Source organism: Temnothorax nylanderi, unplaced genomic scaffold (genome assembly GCF_030848795.1).
Source record: "Temnothorax nylanderi isolate EJ_2023f unplaced genomic scaffold, tnyl_v1.0 TNYL_tig0157_pilon, whole genome shotgun sequence".
In the NCBI taxonomy this organism is placed as follows: domain Eukaryota; kingdom Metazoa; phylum Arthropoda; class Insecta; order Hymenoptera; family Formicidae; genus Temnothorax; species Temnothorax nylanderi.
Genome location: NW_027249219.1, coordinates 332215 through 349983, shown reverse-complemented (window position 1 = coordinate 349983; position 17769 = coordinate 332215). Strand labels below are relative to the sequence as shown.

Sequence of the window (17769 nt, the reverse complement as noted above, 5' to 3'; positions counted from 1 at the left end):
TAGATGAAAATTCTGGATTCTGAAGGGGCGTGCAGCAGTAAAGCGGCATATCCATCGCTGCCTTCCGTGTGTGCGATGGCGGGCGGCATCACCGAACTAGCTTATGGGTGACCTTCCGCAACCACGGGTCACTCCTTCACGACCGTTTTAACACACCGGAGTGGACTACGCGGGCCCTGTCATGATGCGTACATCAAAGGGGCGTGGACATAAAGCGTACAAAGCGTTTCTTGTCATCTTTGTGTGCTTAAGCACAAAGGCAGTGTACTTGGATGTCGTCTCAGACTACACGGCTGAGGGCTTCATCGCTGCTTTCAAGCACTTCGTCTCCCGACGAAGGTCTTTGCCAGTTGATGTACTGCGACTGCGGCACTAACTTTGTAAGCACTGATTCCCAGCTCAGGGCCCTCTTCAAGGCCAGCAGTGTCGAGGCCCGCCGCATTTGCTCCTTTGTGGCTTCAGACCGTGTCCAGTGGCGCTTCAATCCACCATCGGCTCCGCACTTTGGCGGAATTTGGGAGGCAGCGGTGAAATCCGTGAAACACCACCTGCGAAGAGTGGTGGGGGAGTCGACACTTACCTTCGAAGAGCTGTCCACGCTCTTAGCTCAAATAGAGGCATGCTTGAACTCCCGGCCCATTCAAGCATTGTCGGACGATCCTGATGATATCACCGCGTTAACTCCTGGCCATTTTCTTGTAGGTTCCGCTGTCGTTGCTGTTCCAGAGCCGTCTCTCCTAGAAGCAAAGAGCACTTACTTGACCCGTTGGCAATTATTGCAACACATGAGAGACCATTTTTGGGATCGGTGGTCAAAGGAGTACATACATACCCTCACCCAGCGGCCAAAGTGGTGGAAGGTCAATCAGGAGGTCACCGTTGGGCGCCTGTGTCTAATCCGCAGTGAAGCCACGCCGCCAACCAAATGGCCTTTGGCAAGGATCACCAAAATTCATCCCGGCGACGATGGGTTAACTCGAGTCGTCACTGTCAAGACAGCCTCGTCGGAATTCACTCGGCCCGTGACGAAGCTAGTCCTCCTTCCGTGCCCTGACGACGACCCTCACGCGTGATATGCGGACATTCTATCTCTCTAGTTTCTTTTAAAACTTAAAGGCTTATTGCATTAACAATTGATTCACAAACTCGTCGTACATACCATTAACTTCCGCGTGCGCTTACCTTTTTTTTCGGGTGCATACTTACGTTCGCCGCACCTCGACAACTTAGGGAGCACACCTCACGTACTGACTATTCAACTATTCAATAAGGTTCGCGAATTGTTACCGTTCACTCACGATAATAATGCTTCGGTCACTTCACTTGATTGACTGCACTCATGTTCACATCTCACATTTATTCGCATGAATAGTAGCGCCGATCAGTTACTCGCGTCGCTGGTATACGCGACATCTGACTTAATTCCGTTAGATCATTAACGGAGCGGGCGGGATGTTACGGAACCGCATTGTAAACGCTGTACCAAGTCGTAATTCGACGCGACAATAGGTAGCGTCACTTGGCCTCGAGTCGTCAACTTTAACGCTAAATATCTCACGCAGGGCAGACCGCCGCATTTTGCTGCCAGATTCTTTTGTTTCGTGTCAAAACGCGTCAAATGAGCATAATTTTATTGATATTTGAGGTGCAGCGTGTATTCTAAATAATTACCATATTTAATATTATTAAATTTGGACAGTAAACTTAATTCACAAGTGTCGCTCTCTTATCTAATCGTTGTGCCGTCTACCTGCTGCCGAAACAATTGGGATAATGTTAAAATTTTGGATCATGAAAGATATTATCATAAACGACTTATTTCCGAAGTTTTATACATAAGACAACAACGTCATAGTTTAAACTTACAATCAGACACCGACTGTTTACACCATGCATACTTGTCCGTCATAAATTATTTATAACTTTGTTTTCGCCCGTCTCCGGTCGTGTTACTTATTTTGTTTATAACTATCAATCCTTGTTCTGACCTACGACTCTTTGACCAGCCGTCTCCAACCGACATACGTGACACTTTATTTTATACTTGTATCTCTATTTTCCGAAATGTGCGACTCTTCGAATTCATCTTTCGACTACTGCGACTTTTTAATTATTGTACTTCTTTGACTGCTGCAGACCTTGAGGTGAGCCTCTCCTTTCTCTTTCTGTTTCTTTTATAACGATGTACTAAATATATGTTTCTTTTTCACAGTGGAAATGTCCACTATAACCGTGCGTACCAGCTTGCTTGTTACGACATCTCCTCAAGAAAGGAGTTTCCTACCTCGAGTTCTGCAGGAATATATAAAAAAATCTTCTTTTCCTAATAAAGGAAACTTTAATTGTTATTCTATACTGGCGAAAGAAATTTATTATTCTGTTTATTATACACCGTCGACTGAAGAATCGGTGCTCCATCTTATAGTTGTTATTGCGATAAATATTACCACAGCCCCAGTGGTCGAATTGGCACGACACCCGCACAGTATACGGGAGGTTCCAGGTTCAAACCCTGGCTGGGGTAATATTTTTTCGCAATAAAAATTTAAACTATTTAATTTAGAAATTACATCAACTAACTAAAACCCATGGTCGAAATGAATAATGTCTCGATGATTGATCCGAAAAAGTGCTGTGTGAATCCGACAAACCAAGTTGGCTCACAGTTTTTCTATGTTCATATCGGAAAGACGTTATATATTGCCAGTCACGGTCGATTTAAATTACTTTAATTGTTTTCCTAATAAACGCTGAAGATGGCTCGAAAGAAGAGCCGAAACGTTCTTCACTTTTAAATACACGTATTCGTTTTATTTGCGCACCACGTTCCGCGCCTGACTCGCATTTGCCGTTAATTCTTTAAAAGATATCACGAGATATCGCGGGATTCCGTGGGATCCCACGGGATTAAAGACAATCTCGCATTAATCCCGCGGGACTGAAGACGGTGCGGGATTGCAAACCCCATCTTTGTCATAACACTGTACTATTCTACATATATATATAGCTTATAGGCAGCCAGTCATAACCCATATATACTGTCTGACGTAATGTTGGGTGACGTATAGCTGCCAACCATCGGCCAAGCGTTGGTCTTCGTTGTACACTCGCGGTCAATAATGCCTTTCATCTAAAATTAGTTGCGTTCGAGTTAATAGCTGAACACATCGTGTCTAGTAGAGATGTGCGAATTATTCGAATTCGAATCGAATCGAATCTGACAATATTCGATTCGATTCGAATTCGAATCGACGTAGTTTGAATTCGAAAGATTCGATAACGTCGAATCACTACAATTCAAATTCGAATCAAAAAACCGCGTAAGAAGGTTTAAAACCCGTTTAATTCTATCGTGCATCGAGCGCCTTTGCGGTCAAAAGATTCTTCTCAAGAATTTTAGGCGGCCACATAGCGCGTTACGCGCTCTATCGGTGGGCTTGTAAAATACCACGCGTAAACAAGCCGAGGCAATCTGTGTTCCCGGTTACGGTGGCAGCGGATTATTTGTAGTTTTCACACAGCAGGTGAGTTCCAATGCGTATTCCTTAATTTTATGCAGTTATCTTTGATGTAATTTGTGATCAGTAGTAATTTTTAGAATGGGTTTGATATTTATTGCCTGTGGAAAAAGCGAACTAATATGGCATTACAAGATTAGGTTAGATTAGGTTCACTTATGATTCTTTATTTGAAAGGATTATTACTACATTCCAGATTGCAGTCATGGAGAGTGACTCAGGTCCTGACAATGATATCGACAATCCGTCTGCATCTTCGGTCTCGCCTGCTGACACTCCGTTGTGTAACGAGGCAATTTCGTTCACAAAGAAAGATAACGGTTCCTGTAAAAGGAAAAAAGTGACAGATTATTTTACAAGAAATGTCTCTAAGGATTGTGCGAACCGTGACGATGAGATAAGACAATTATCAAATAATAGCGTAGAGAGTGTTTTAAATTCAGCTGTGCCTTCAACCTCAAAAGACAGGAATGCTAATGAGGGAAATAGGGAAACAGACAGCTTCAGCACAGAAAATATAGATGCAGCTGACTTGGAAAAAATTACAAACTCATTTGCCTTAATTTGGAATTTCTTTACTAAAATAAATGGGGGTGATAAAGCAAAATGCCTGATTTGTGGCACAGTTCGTTCTACACCAACTAGTACAACAACAACTCTGCAATTGCACCTGCAAAAACATGACACTGTTTACAAAGAATACATGAGACTAAAAAAGATTAAGGAGAAACTAACTAAAGGAAAGAAGAAAGTCACACAGGATTCAAGGCAGCAAGAATCACTGAAGAAATGTGTCAATGCTCTCATGCCTCTTAACCCCTCCAGCAAGAAAGCCAAGGACATCACAAGAGCAGTAGCAGTTTTCATATGCACAAGGGTCTACATCCTTATAACATTGTTAATGAACCAGGTTTCCGACATCTGCTACATTTTCTTGAACCACGTTATAATGTCCCATGTAAGACAACATTTTCACGGTCAATTATTCCAAAACTATACAAAGAACTGAAAGAAAAAATGCTGGAAGAAATTGGAACTGTGAGAGATGCTCTAGAATCTGTGTCCATCACAACTGACCTTTGGACATCAAGATCTGGTGATGCTTTTATAGCATTCACTCTGCAGTTTATTAATGAGGATGTTCAAATGCGACATATAACAGTGGATTGTCAGCCTTTCCCTGGCAAACATGATGCTGCAGCTGTCTGCGAGAAGGTTGCTGATGCAATAACTGAATTGAACCTAGGCGATGATGAAATTGAAAAGTACATAGTGTCCGATAATGGAACTAAAATGGTAAAAGCACTGAGTGAGCCTTCTGAGAAGACCATGAGTGATGCCAACTTGCCAGACATTCTAAAAAATAAGAGGTCATGGCAGCATGTGCTTTGTTATAATCATACTCTTTAGCTTGCTATTAGTGACACACGGAAGAAAATTGATTTAAACGCTGTTATTGAAAAGGTATCCAGCATGGTAGCACGATACAACAGGAGTAAAACTTCAAGAGAATCACTCCAGTTTTTCCAGGAAGAACACAAGCTGCCATTGCATGACCTAATCCAGATGGTTAGTACAAGGTGGGATAGTGAGTTCCTCATGCTTGAAAGGTTTGTCGAGCAGAAGGCAGCTATCACTAGTGAGCAGTGTAAAGCAGGTGTCAACAGCCTAACAGCCCAGGAATGAAAGCTGGCAGAAGGATACGTTGAAGTGCTGCGACCAGTAGCCAACTTTACAGCTGAAATGGGAAGCTGCAAGAAACCAACACTCTCCATGGTACTACCTGTGTTGTTTGAAATAAAGTCAACATTGGAAGACTTCATCAAGAAATCCAAGAAGGGCACTGGGATCATGTTTGCTAAAACTTTGCTGGCAAATATAAAATTAAGATTTCCAGACATACAGTACTTTGAGTCAAAGTTGTACCAAATTGCCATGCTGCTTGACCCCAGGTTCAAGGATGTTCTTGTCAGTGACAACCTACAAGCCGCTGCACTGCTGGAAGACATGGCTCTAGAAAAGTGGAGGCAACATATTAGAAGAGGCATCATCCAATGCACTATTACCAACCAAGAAGCAGCAAACATATCAGCCTTATCTGCATCTAACCAGAAAAAAACAAAGTGGGGTCACTTTCAAAAGAAAACTGTGATGGTCAAAAATATGGAAATGCCTGATAAAATGGACAGCATAAAAAGAGAGGTATGTATTTCTATACTGTTTTATTAGTACTCAAATGGTTCTTTTTAGTGAAATAAAACAAACAAATATTCTTTTTTAAGGTAGAAGCTTACCTGCAGATACCAACGATTGGGGCGGATGAAGACCCGCTGGCTTGGTGGAGAGTGAACAAAGCAGCCTTTCCACTTCTCGTTCCTCTCGCCCGCCACTACTTGGCCCTTGCTGCAACTAAGACGTCTAGTGAGAGAGTTTTTTCTGTTGGAGGCAATGTAGTTATGCAGAAAAGAACAAACCTACTCTCGCAGCATGTGAGAGAAACTGTTTTCTGTCATGATAACATCCCTGAAAGTTACTTTAAAAAATAGCCTGTAATGAAAGACTGTCCCTGTGTTAGTCTGTACTCACTAGTCTATTCCTACTAATTACTTGTTTTGGAGAACTTTATAATGCTCAAATATTTTTTTGATTGTGATAAATGTCAAATGTTACTTTTGTTTTACTTTAATTGATTCTATTCATTAGAATTTAAACCTCAGTTGATTGCCATTTGTGCAATATACATATATTTTTTCTTTTATTTTGATGTTTTTATGAACAATCTTAGTTTGTTAGCAAATAGCAAAGAGTACAAAACACAGTACAAAACTGTGAGATTATCATAATGTTTGAATTCAACGTTTGTAGTGTTAGTTTTATCATATTTTACATTCTTTGTTCTGCTCTAAGCAGTCTTAGTTCTTAGTCTGTTACCAAAGTGTTTACGTCTCTTGAGTTGGAGCCTTGAAAATTATCAGCCAATATTAGGTAATGTGTAGATTTGACGAATAATTCAAGCTACTGCCATTGTGATTTTTCATGCTATTTTTCTCTTTAACTGAATATATATTATATATTAAATATATTATGAATGTAAACTTAAAACCTATGACTCAATTCTGTGGCTGTGAAAATGTCTTACTAACTTTAGGGGTTGAAACAACCCCTCGAAAATAACGAATTTTATAGTTTTTAGCGAATATCTTCGAAAATATAAGGCGTATGAAAAAAGTTTGGTACAAAAAATTTATGGCTTTTTGTGCTCTTTACAATGGCGTAATCAGATTTTTCAAATTTGTCACATTTTTTAATTTAACCCCACCCCCACCTATTATTTTTGCCAAATATAACAATTTTTCCAACGCAAATTTAAGAGCGTCAAATGCCAAATACATCCATGTGTATTTTTATTATGATACCATTATTAGATTTTTGGCAAGACGAGATGATATGTGGTATAGGCGTCGCGCTGTAGGTAGGTGTTGCGTTATTTCTGTTCAAGTTGCGCCGTACGCTTAAAAATTTCCATTTCAACTCCGGGATGACCGAAAGCGCTGATGCGAAGGCCAGCGCAAGGCTATTTCGAGAGTCCTGGACTAGCAACGGAATGTAGACTCCGATATTATAAATACCACCGCCGAATTGTAAGATCGAGCGGGCAGTCGCAAATTTGAACGTGCGTCACATTAACCGCTACAATAATACACTATCCCAATTATAACTCCGGGACAACCGAAAGCGCTGATGCGAAGGTCAGCACTAGGCGCTGACAGCGAGGAGTTTACGCTATTTCGATAGCGTTAGCACGAAAATAATAAGCAGGAAGTCCGAAAGGTTATATGGAGATGGGGAAAGCCATCGCGCGTTCTGAAGGAAGGCACGGACGGACGGCAGATAGATTTGAGTCGCTGAGCGAGAAGTACATAACATAATTTGGAGAGAGAGAGAGGTGAATAGTTGAAAGCAGTGAAAGTTGCAGAAAGTAGCATTATTACATTGTATGGATTAAACTTCATTCTGAAAGATATTAAAATTAAATATTTGTCTCGAACTTTAATTATATAAATAAATACGCACTTTATAATTAATAGAGTGGTCTTTGTTAGGTTTGATACCGTCTCTTTCCAATTTGCGACTGCCCGCCCGATACAATTCGGCGGTATTTATAATGTCGGAGTCGACATTCCGTTGCTAGTCCAGGACTCTCGAAATAGCCTTGCGCTGGCCTTCGCATCAGCGCTTTCGGTCATCCCGGAGTTGAAATGGAAATTTTTAAGCGTACGGCGCAACTTGAACAGAAATAACGCAACACCTACCTACAGCGCGACGCCTATACCACATATCATCTCGTCTTGCCAAAAATCTAATAATGGTATCATAATAAAAATACACATGGATGTATTTGGCATTTGACGCTCTTAAATTTGCGTTGGAAAAATTGTTATATTTGGCAAAAATAATAGGTGGGGGTGGGGTTAAATTAAAAAATGTGACAAATTTGAAAAATCTGATTACGCCATTGTAAAGAGCACAAAAAGCCATAAATTTTTTGTACCAAACTTTTTTTCATACGCCTTATATTTTCGAAGATATTCGCTAAAAACTATAAAATCCGTTATTTTCGAGGGGTTGTTTCAACCCCTAAACGTCTACAGTGACTTAATATTTAATATTGTAGTACACACTGTCCCCTAAAAGGCTTTGGCCTTTCTGTATTTGTTACTTTTAATAAAGTATAATTTTTAATTTTAATATATGCATAAATGGATAAATGCTTTTCATTTCACTAATACATTTCTCATTTGACGCTAAGGGATCACATATCACAATTAGTCCTCTACAATTCTGCTGTTGTAACGGAATTTTACATAGGCTCGCATGAAGACTCCATTTTGCATTTTGTATTAAGTATTTGAATATAATGAATATGTACTGTCAGTTATAGTTATACCTAATTACCTACCAATACTATGTCGTGATTTGTGGATTATCTTGCTGGACTCTTGGTGCAGACGGAGTAAGTTGCACATTGCACAGTTGGTCGTTACGAGACTTCAGACTTCGTTAATTTTGATTCACTTATTCGATGTTTCGAATGCTTATGTCACATTCCTGGCTTGCAGGATTCCTACGCGTTGATTCGATTCAAATTCGAAATATGGGTGATTCGATTCGATTCGATTCGGCGATATTTTTGTCAATTCGATTCGATTCGATTCGAATTTTTTTTGCAAATTTGATTCGATTCGATTCGATTTGATTCGAATTAAAAAACCTTGATTCGCACATCTCTAGTGTCTAGCTATTTGTGCATCATGATTGTTGGTTCAACCAATAGATTTACTACATTTTTGGTCGAACCAACAGTCATGATGCACAAATAGCTAGACAAAACACGCGATGTGTTCAGGTGGAAGATACTATTGACCGCGAGTGTAATGTCGAATTATTTTGTATAGGTAATGTAGGCGCTTTAATTGTTATCTGCCTTACAAACTAAGTGCGCGAGTAGGAGTTGGCCCAAGGATTGTGAATCGCAAAGGGATAGAAAAGAAGAAGACACATTAGCATTATAACAACAATATATTTACAATAGATATAAGTGTTTAAAGTGTCTCGGTGTTTAAATACTCGGAGGGCGTCGAGCGCCAGGAGTCAGGCGTCTAAGCGCCATGAGCCGGTGGGCGTTTGAGCGCCAGGAGTCGGAAGGCGACTAATCGCCAAAAGTCGACTTGCGGCTTAGCGCCAAGAGACGTTAGGAGTCCAAGCGTCAGAAGGTACCTTTATAGGGAAAGGAATTCCTCCAGTTATACTAGATTTTTCTAATTTTTGCCTTGCAGGGGGTTTCTTTATACAGGGTGTCTCATTTTAAAAGATTGAAATATAATATGAGAGGTTCCATTTAAGAAATTGAAGGTGACATTTAATTACGTGACCTTCAAACGACCACCCAAGGTCAAATCATCGCCATCATCCGTCTCCCTTGAAACAGTATAACTTTGTCTGAAACGTTTTTCCGTATCTTTCATATTTTTCGAGATGTTTGCCTGGGTCTTTTAAAATGAGACACTCTGTATATTGTGGCTGGATGTATTTTATTTAAATTCGAGAAACGCTTTACGTCATGCGTCGCCTAGCGGCGTCGTCGCGAACTAGTTGCTAGCAATATAGACTTCCGTCGAGTTAAAATGCGGATGCGTTTTGAGAGTGGCGTAGGTCGCCACAAGTAGCCAGTTATTTGCCAGTTATGGCCCAGTAGTGGCTGATGAATCTTGGCCGACAATTGACTGCCGCATGCGAGCGTTCCATTTGACCACATTGATATTGACCACGGTCCCGATTGACTAAGTTGATATTGACCACGTCCCGATTGACCACGGTCTCAATTGACCACTGTCTCAATTAACCATGATCCCGATTGACCACCGTGCCAATTGACCACAGTCCCGATTGATCACGGTCTCGATTGACCACGGTCCCGATTGACCACGGTCGCGATTGACCACGTTACAGGACGTAGCAGCAATCGCGTGACAGAAACGTGTGAATTTAGAGCTCGTGATAAAAGGGCTTTAAATCCGTGGCACGCTTGTCTCAGTACCGCGTACGCGCATGCGCGCGTACGCAAAAATACGTACACGCAACGACGAGCGTCTACGATACGCTTTGTGGCTTTAAATCCGTAGAATGCTTGCTCTTTCTCGCTCGCATTCGCTCTCTCGTTCTTATTCCCTCATTTTGGCTCGAATGATGTATAATAATTTAATAATTTACTTGCTGGATTACGATAACGTAATAGACACGTTGACGATACTAGCGCCGCATATAGTATCAAAAATATAAACCGAACAAGATTTTCTGCGATGACGTTTCTTAAATGTAAATTTCCAGATTCGGACTTTGCATCGCAATATCTCCGCTTATAGAGCACGTAGAAAAAAAAATAAAAATACTTTTGTTATTATGTAATTTGAACCTAAGCTATCCATTGAGCCTATTTAGAATTTGATCAGTTCAACCGTTATTGAGAACTCAAAATCTCGGGTACTCGCAACTCTCGTATTCGCGTAAAGATACACGGGGCGGTCTTGCGCTGCGTGTGTAGTTGGCGCAAGACATTACCGTGTCTCTTGATGTCAATATTTATTTATTATAGGATTATTTGGGCGATAACAGTATTCGTGGCATTAGGTTGCGCCATTGCCTTAATGAAAATGGCTTGGAATTATTACGCTACCCATCCTACTTTGACAGTTATCGAGTCAACACATCATGGAATATGGAATTATCCGTTTCCCGCAATAACGGTGTGCGATATTAATCGTATGTCTTACAATTTGACTAAAAAATTTGTTGAAAATTTGTAAGTATTTAACGTTTACGACTTTATGTATATACATACTGAATAATTATTTGATAAAATCAAAATTATTTAATTTTTCTTTACACTATTTGTAATGCATAATCCTACGTATATGAAAGTCATTTTTTCTCCTTACTATGTTGCAGAAAAACACCAGCCAATGTCTCGAAAGAATATTTAATTCAAGAAATGCGGCTAATGAATGAATTATTACACCCAGGAATATTCAGATATGACGTTCAGAAGAACCTTACTCGTTTACAGGACATTATAGATGATAACCATTTGTCTATTCTTAATGTAATGAACATGGTATGTATAGAAAACATTTGTTAGGCGTATGCATATAGTATGGCTACGAGATTCTGGAATAAATTTTACGGAACAATAGCATTACTTTAATAAGAATGACAACTACTGCCACATACAGGCAAATTAATACTGTAAATATTAATATTATTATATTTAAATTCGATGTTATTATGGATCAGTATATGAGGGTCGGTATGAGAGTAATGCCTCCTAATTTTTTTCTTTTGAATCCAGGCCATAGAAAATTTTGTGTTTCACTGAATTGTTACTTGAAGTCTCTAATTGCATTATGTTGAGTAGTGTTGTGATCAGTTACGTTAGTGTGTCACGCAAACAGTTCAAATTGGTGCATGTTTTAAATACGCGTAACAGTCAAAGACGGTAATTGAATTTCTTACCTTGGAAGAAGTGAATCCTATTCAAATCCATTCGTATTTTAGAAATTGTGTTATCATAAACACAATTTCTAACTGTCCCCCTTAGAAAGAAACAAGGATTGGGTTAACCTAACTTAGCTTTATCAATTTCAATAATAGATAATTCCGTCTCCACCAATTCGTTTTTAATTATGCATCAACCATTGATTCATGAGCTAAAATGCCAAATTATTGAACTTAAATATTATAATATATACAGGGTGTTTTGTTTTAAATGATGCAGCCGATTATCTCGTCAATCGAAGATTTTATTAAAAAATGTTTCAGACGAAAGTTGCATGGTTTGGAGAGGAACACATGATGAAAATATGGGCTTGACCTTGAGTAAACTTTTCAAGGCCAAGTCAATGTGATCGATGTTTTCTTAAAACAAACTCCTCATTTTTTATTGCATATTTTTATAGCCCTTGTCGAGACATTTTCAAAACACTACAATAAAGCTCTCTTGCGTTAAGAATTTTCTGAGATATTTCAAATTTTTTCAGATATTCTTAATATAAAATATAAAATATCTCGTAAAATGTACTTTTCGATGACTTTACCTTGATACTTTTATACGTAGAATAATGAAAGAAACCGATTGTTGTAAAAAAAAACAGAAAAAATTATTTTAAAATTTTTGATTGCTTCTTGTAGACGCATTTAATTTTACAAAATTGCAAATGTAGAAATTAATATTATTATTCGATTCCATTTATTATTCTACGTGTAAAGGTATCAGTAAAAATTACCTTTTTCAAAAAGGTAAAAAAAACGCCAAGTACACGCATAGTGTATGTTGTTACCTTGAAATAACCCAAGTAGGTAGTATCGTTATTTCAAAAAAATTAAAACCCAAATGGTACATATATCTTTGTATGTATTCCTATTCAAGAGTTTTTCTATTCTAACCCAAGTGGTAGTAGCTTTAATTTTTCTTAAAAAAATTATTATATCACAAAATTGCGTTACCTTTTTCTTATTCAATCCAACTCATATCTATTTTTAAAAAATGTATGAAATCTTTAAATTGCGCCAATTACAAAGAGAGAATATATATATATATATATATATATATATATATATATATGTGACATTCCACGTCAAGTGGTCCCTCCCTCTGTCCAAAAATTGAAGCGACTTTAAATATTGAGTTTGGGCTTAAAATGTTCGTATAAGCGAGGGCTTTCGAAATTTGAGTGGCCTTTTTGACAAACTCCATAACCCCATGACCCCATAAGCAAAATAACCCAAAAACCTGATGAAGTGATCTTACAATATGATTTATACGACTTGTCTCATCTCAATAATCGCTTTAATTAAGCTGTTTGGCCTTAAAATCCTCATAAACTATTAACCCCATGACCCCTTGATTTTATAACCCTCAAAACACCATAACCCCATAACCATATATATAGCCCCATAAGCTTCTAAACCCCTATAATCGAAACCATCGCACTTTGATTATCTTTCTATACCTCCGTAATCCTGTAATCCCATAACCCCTTGACCCTAAAACACCAAAACCCCATAACCCCATAACCCCATTCTAGAATATGCCCAATTACAAAGGACCCCTCAGAATCCTTATGGGAAATGGCTTTCGGCTAATTTTTTTTTAAATTTGATATGTGGTAGTTTTCAACACGTAGAACAAAAGTGTCCATAGCCCCAAGGTCCGATCACGGGTAGTTTTCGAGATACAGCACCCCAAAGTTGGACTTTTCGTACCTTATTGCAGCGTAGTGCGGGTGCAGTCGATGTCGATGTACGATGATGCTTACGATTAAGGTGGGTGTACAGGTGCTTGGGTGTGTGTGTGTGTGTGTGTGTGTGTGTGTGTGTGTGTGTGTGTGTGTGTGTGTGTGTGTGTGTGTGTGTGTGTGTGTGTGTGTGTGTGTCAGCAGAGATAAGGACCCCACGGTTTGTCACTCCCGCAGTATTTTATGACTCCAAACCCTCTCTACTGTGTGTGTGTGTGTGTGTGTGTGTGTGTGTGTGTGCGCGCGCGCGCGCGCACATTATTCATTAATAATCTCAATATTCCGAGGATTATCTGGAAGTTCTCGATCTGCGGCATCCAATGTGGTATTGAGCAATGACATGTCAGGGTATTTGATATTTTCCTGATGTCATGCAAAACCTAAGTACCACAAGACGCTGGCAACGTGTGCACATGTACCTAGAGTACGAGCTCCAGACTGACACGTACAATAATATCCATTAATTGGCTCATTAGCATTGTCAGCAGCATTCTCATCATCCCTATTATCGATCTCATATGAAATGAAGATCTGATGTCTTGTTGCATTACGAAATCTGGAATACAACCTAATTCTCAGAAAACCTGGCTCGTTGAAATGTTGATCAAGTTGAAATTCTTCATCATTATCCCTTAGTAGCTTATCTTGGATATATGAAGGTGCTAGATTTATTTGATAAATGCCCACAGTCAAATCTTTCAAGTAATTCAAATCAAGTATAGGGAAATCTGCCACGTCACGATAATTGAGCCGTCTCCATTGGCCATTTCTTAGTCGCAAGTTATCTACCTCTACTCTCGCTTGTACGACATTAGGAGTTGTCGATCTCTGTAGCATTTCTCTAGCAAGCTGAGCATCTGCACCTTGCATTTGGATAATAGGATGATACCTGTTTAGTATAGCTCCAGCTATGCGATAGAATCCATTAAGGTTTTTTGCGTGCTGCAGATTTATTGTTTGTGCTAAAAACTTGAAAACTGACCTCAAGTGGCCATTCCGTGCTTCGACTACCCAGCGATTTTTTGTGACGATACGTGAATCATTCGCATCTTGCGTTGGAAGTTGCCTTTGTCCGTGTTCAAGCAGTGGAGGCATCTTGTGATCAATGCCTAAACGCTGGAGTAAGAGTATTGCATCACGATAACCTCTATCCACCAAAACGATGTCACCATTCTGAAACCAGCCTTGTAATGTTTCTGCATCTCTCTCGAACTCTTGACGAAGGATTTCAGCATCATTATTCCGAGCATCAGAGAAATAGGGACCAAAAATCGTTAGAATGTAACCATCGGGAGCTACAACTAAAGTTGGTTTAAGGAGATGTCGATTTTTGTGAACGGAATAGGATTGGCGCAATACCCGAAAATTGTTACTTTTATGTATATACGCGTAGGTACTGTCAATCACAGCGACAGCTCTTGGTTCTTCGGGTTGAGAATTATACAGCTCATTTGCAAACTCCGTCACATGCTGCATAATAAACTCTTGCCTTGTTATTGATTCGGGTCCAATGTTAGTCGGGACGAATCTCTGTAATAAAGATGTTCTAACATAAGCCACAACAGAACTGACAGTTTGTCTACTAGGATAATCAAAAATGATTTTGAGAAAATCGTCACTCAATCCCTGTCTTATCTTGCACAAGAAGATCAACAAATCCTTTCTACTTACGTATCTTAGTTTTCCATTTTGAAGTACAGGATCACAATAAGTAAAAAGTTCTTCAAACTGCTGTTTATTGATTGGTGCTATACACTGAAATTCCTCATCAGTTAAGTGATTTTCATCTATACCTCTTGTTCTGTTTGCACCCACGTTTCTCAGTTGCTGTAAAAAAACTTGCAACTGTGGACCCTTGATAACATAAGGTCTGTTGATGAAACGTAGTGCAGGTAATAATATTTTCGAAAAAAAGCCATTTTCATCCAAATGATGTTCACAACTCCTCACATTATCCGGTATATAGATATTTGTTTCTATGAAGACCTGAACTCTGCATTGTATTGATAATCTTCGTACATTATTTTGAGCATTACAAATGACGCAAGTCTGGGATGCTGTTTGAGTCAAGACATTCAACCGTAGACAAGTAGGATCTGCCTCGATCGTAGCTATTTCATTAATAATTGACCGATTACAGTTCATACACAACCTTGAATTATCATCAAGATGTAAAGGGGGATGGTCAAACTCATCACGCCTTGTAATAGCTATTTGGCGTTTATTTACGTTCTCATCACCATCCATACGTGCCAATTGACGAACATTGAACGGTCTATTACATATATAACATAGCGGCCGTACTATGGCAGCCATTTTTTCACTGGAGGATGACGGTGAAGTGAACGGAAACTTTTTTTAAGCAAACTATCAATAACAGATTTTTCTATTGGGATAATGAATCAATCTACATTCACCAGCGGATTATATTTACCAGAAGAAGTTATTCGTACTTGAAGGGATATTACCTAAAAGTGACGTATGATACGGAGAAAGAAAAATGTTTCTTTTCTCAAGAAAAATATCTTGACTATGAGTAGAAGGGATAAACAATTGACAGTATAACAATGTATCAATACTGAAATAAGGAATCGCGGGTATATAAACTCGTAAGTATACGTTTTTAAGCGAGACTCGGTATCGTCTGTAGACGACTTAGGGCCTCGATAACATCGGCTTAAAAACACCGATAGCGACGAGCTTAACGGTTCTAAACGGCGTACGTTTGCCGTTCGTCAAACATGTGTTCGTTGCCAGCGTCTTGTGGTACTTAGGTTTTGCACGACATCAGGAAAATATCAAATACCCTGACATGTCATTGCTCAATACCACATTGGATGCCGCAGATCGAGAACTTCCAGATAATCCTCGGAATATTGAGATTATTAATGAATAATGTGCGCGCGCGCGCGCGCACACACACACACACACACACACACACACACACACACACACACACACACACACACACACACACACACACACACACACAAGCACCTGTACACCCACCTTAATCGTAAGCATCATCGTACATCGACATCGACTGCACCCGTACTACGCTGCAATAAGGTACGAAAAGTCCAACTTTGGGGTGCTGTATCTCGAAAACTACCCGTGATCGGACCTTGGGGCTATGGACACTTTGTTCTACGTGTTGAGAACTACCACATATCAAATTTTAAAAAAATTAGCCGAAAACCATTTTCCATAAGGATTCTGCGGGGTCCTTTTGAATACGCATCATGTCTTACCTGCTCATTCCAAAAATTGCATTACCATGTCGTCAGTATCCAAAAACTCCATAAAAATCATAACTTAATGAGTCTGACCTTGTAATCCATTCAAAATTAGTGTTTTCTCAAAATTTGTACTGGGATGACTGGTACCTCCACGTGGTCAGGATGGGTAACGCTAAAACCAGTACAAATTTTAGTCGGAGGCCGCTGGGCTCGGTGTTCGATGTCCGGGGCGGCTACCGCCAGGAGGTCCTTATAGGAAGAGATCCCTCCAGTTACGATACTGGATTTCTCTGCTTTTCGCCTCGCAGGGGGTCTGCTTATATATTATGACTGGATGTATTTTAAATACGAGAAGCGCTTTCCATCATGCGCGGCCTAGCGGCATTGTCGCAAACTAATCGCCGATTTGGTTGATGCGGATTCAATTTATATAATTAATATACGATAAAAAACGAACCGATTTGCTGCCGTAAAGAAGATGATAAGTTGTATGTTAGAAAATCCTGATAAGAAACGATAGATGTGTTGGTTTAGTTAAGTCATATAAATATCGATGAGAGACGTCTATCATTTTATTTTTATATATCCGTATTAATGCATACGGTAAAATTATTACCATAAATAACGATAAGGGAGACCGGGGCAAATCGTGACATTTTTTGGTTTTTAATTTTTTCTGAGATAAGTATTTAAGATAAAAATACGTTTTAGCCGGTTTTTTCATCGTGCAACCTTCTAGTTTTCAAAAAATATTTATTTGTGTCTTTTCATCACATTACTTTTAAAGTAGAACACGAAATGCCTCACTCTGTCTCGTGTCACGAATTGCCCCAATACCGGGGTAAATCGTGACAAGGCACGGGGCAATTCGTGACAATTCTTCTTTCAACGGGTTTCAATATCCGAATTCGTCCTATTTTCATGATTTATATCAAAACGTACACTTACTCACTCAAAAAGGGTTTTTATTAATCAAATTGTACATTAAATGGAATAGGAAGGGCAAAAAATCGTTAGGCTTCGCTTTCGTCGTCTTCCGAACTGCGAGTAACGACCTTTCTCGGGCGTCCACGTCCTCTGCAAACTGGCTGTTTCTTGGGGGGCTTGATCCTTATATTCTTTTTTTTATTTTGTACTCTTTCGTCATTTTCGTCAACAAGT

General features: G+C 39.3%; 2 protein-coding genes across 2 annotated transcripts in view; both read left to right on the top strand.

Moving 5' to 3' along the window:
- Nucleotides 1-272: 272 nt before the first annotated feature.
- LOC139777661 (uncharacterized) lies at nt 273-1073 on the top strand. Its single transcript, XM_071715223.1, has one exon. It carries the CDS (start codon nt 273-275, stop codon nt 1071-1073), a length of 801 nt encoding a protein of 266 aa, XP_071571324.1.
- A 4188-nt stretch (nt 1074-5261) lies between these two features.
- LOC139777660 (sodium channel protein Nach-like) overlaps nt 5262-17769 on the top strand; it is a 197930-nt gene continuing 185422 nt past the window's right edge. Inside the window, exons 1-4 of the mRNA XM_071715222.1 lie at nt 5262-5720; nt 5801-5856; nt 10672-10878; nt 11025-11190. Coding sequence (XP_071571323.1) covers nt 5262-5720; nt 5801-5856; nt 10672-10878; nt 11025-11190 — 888 coding nt within the window. The remainder of the gene's footprint in view (nt 5721-5800; nt 5857-10671; nt 10879-11024; nt 11191-17769) is intronic.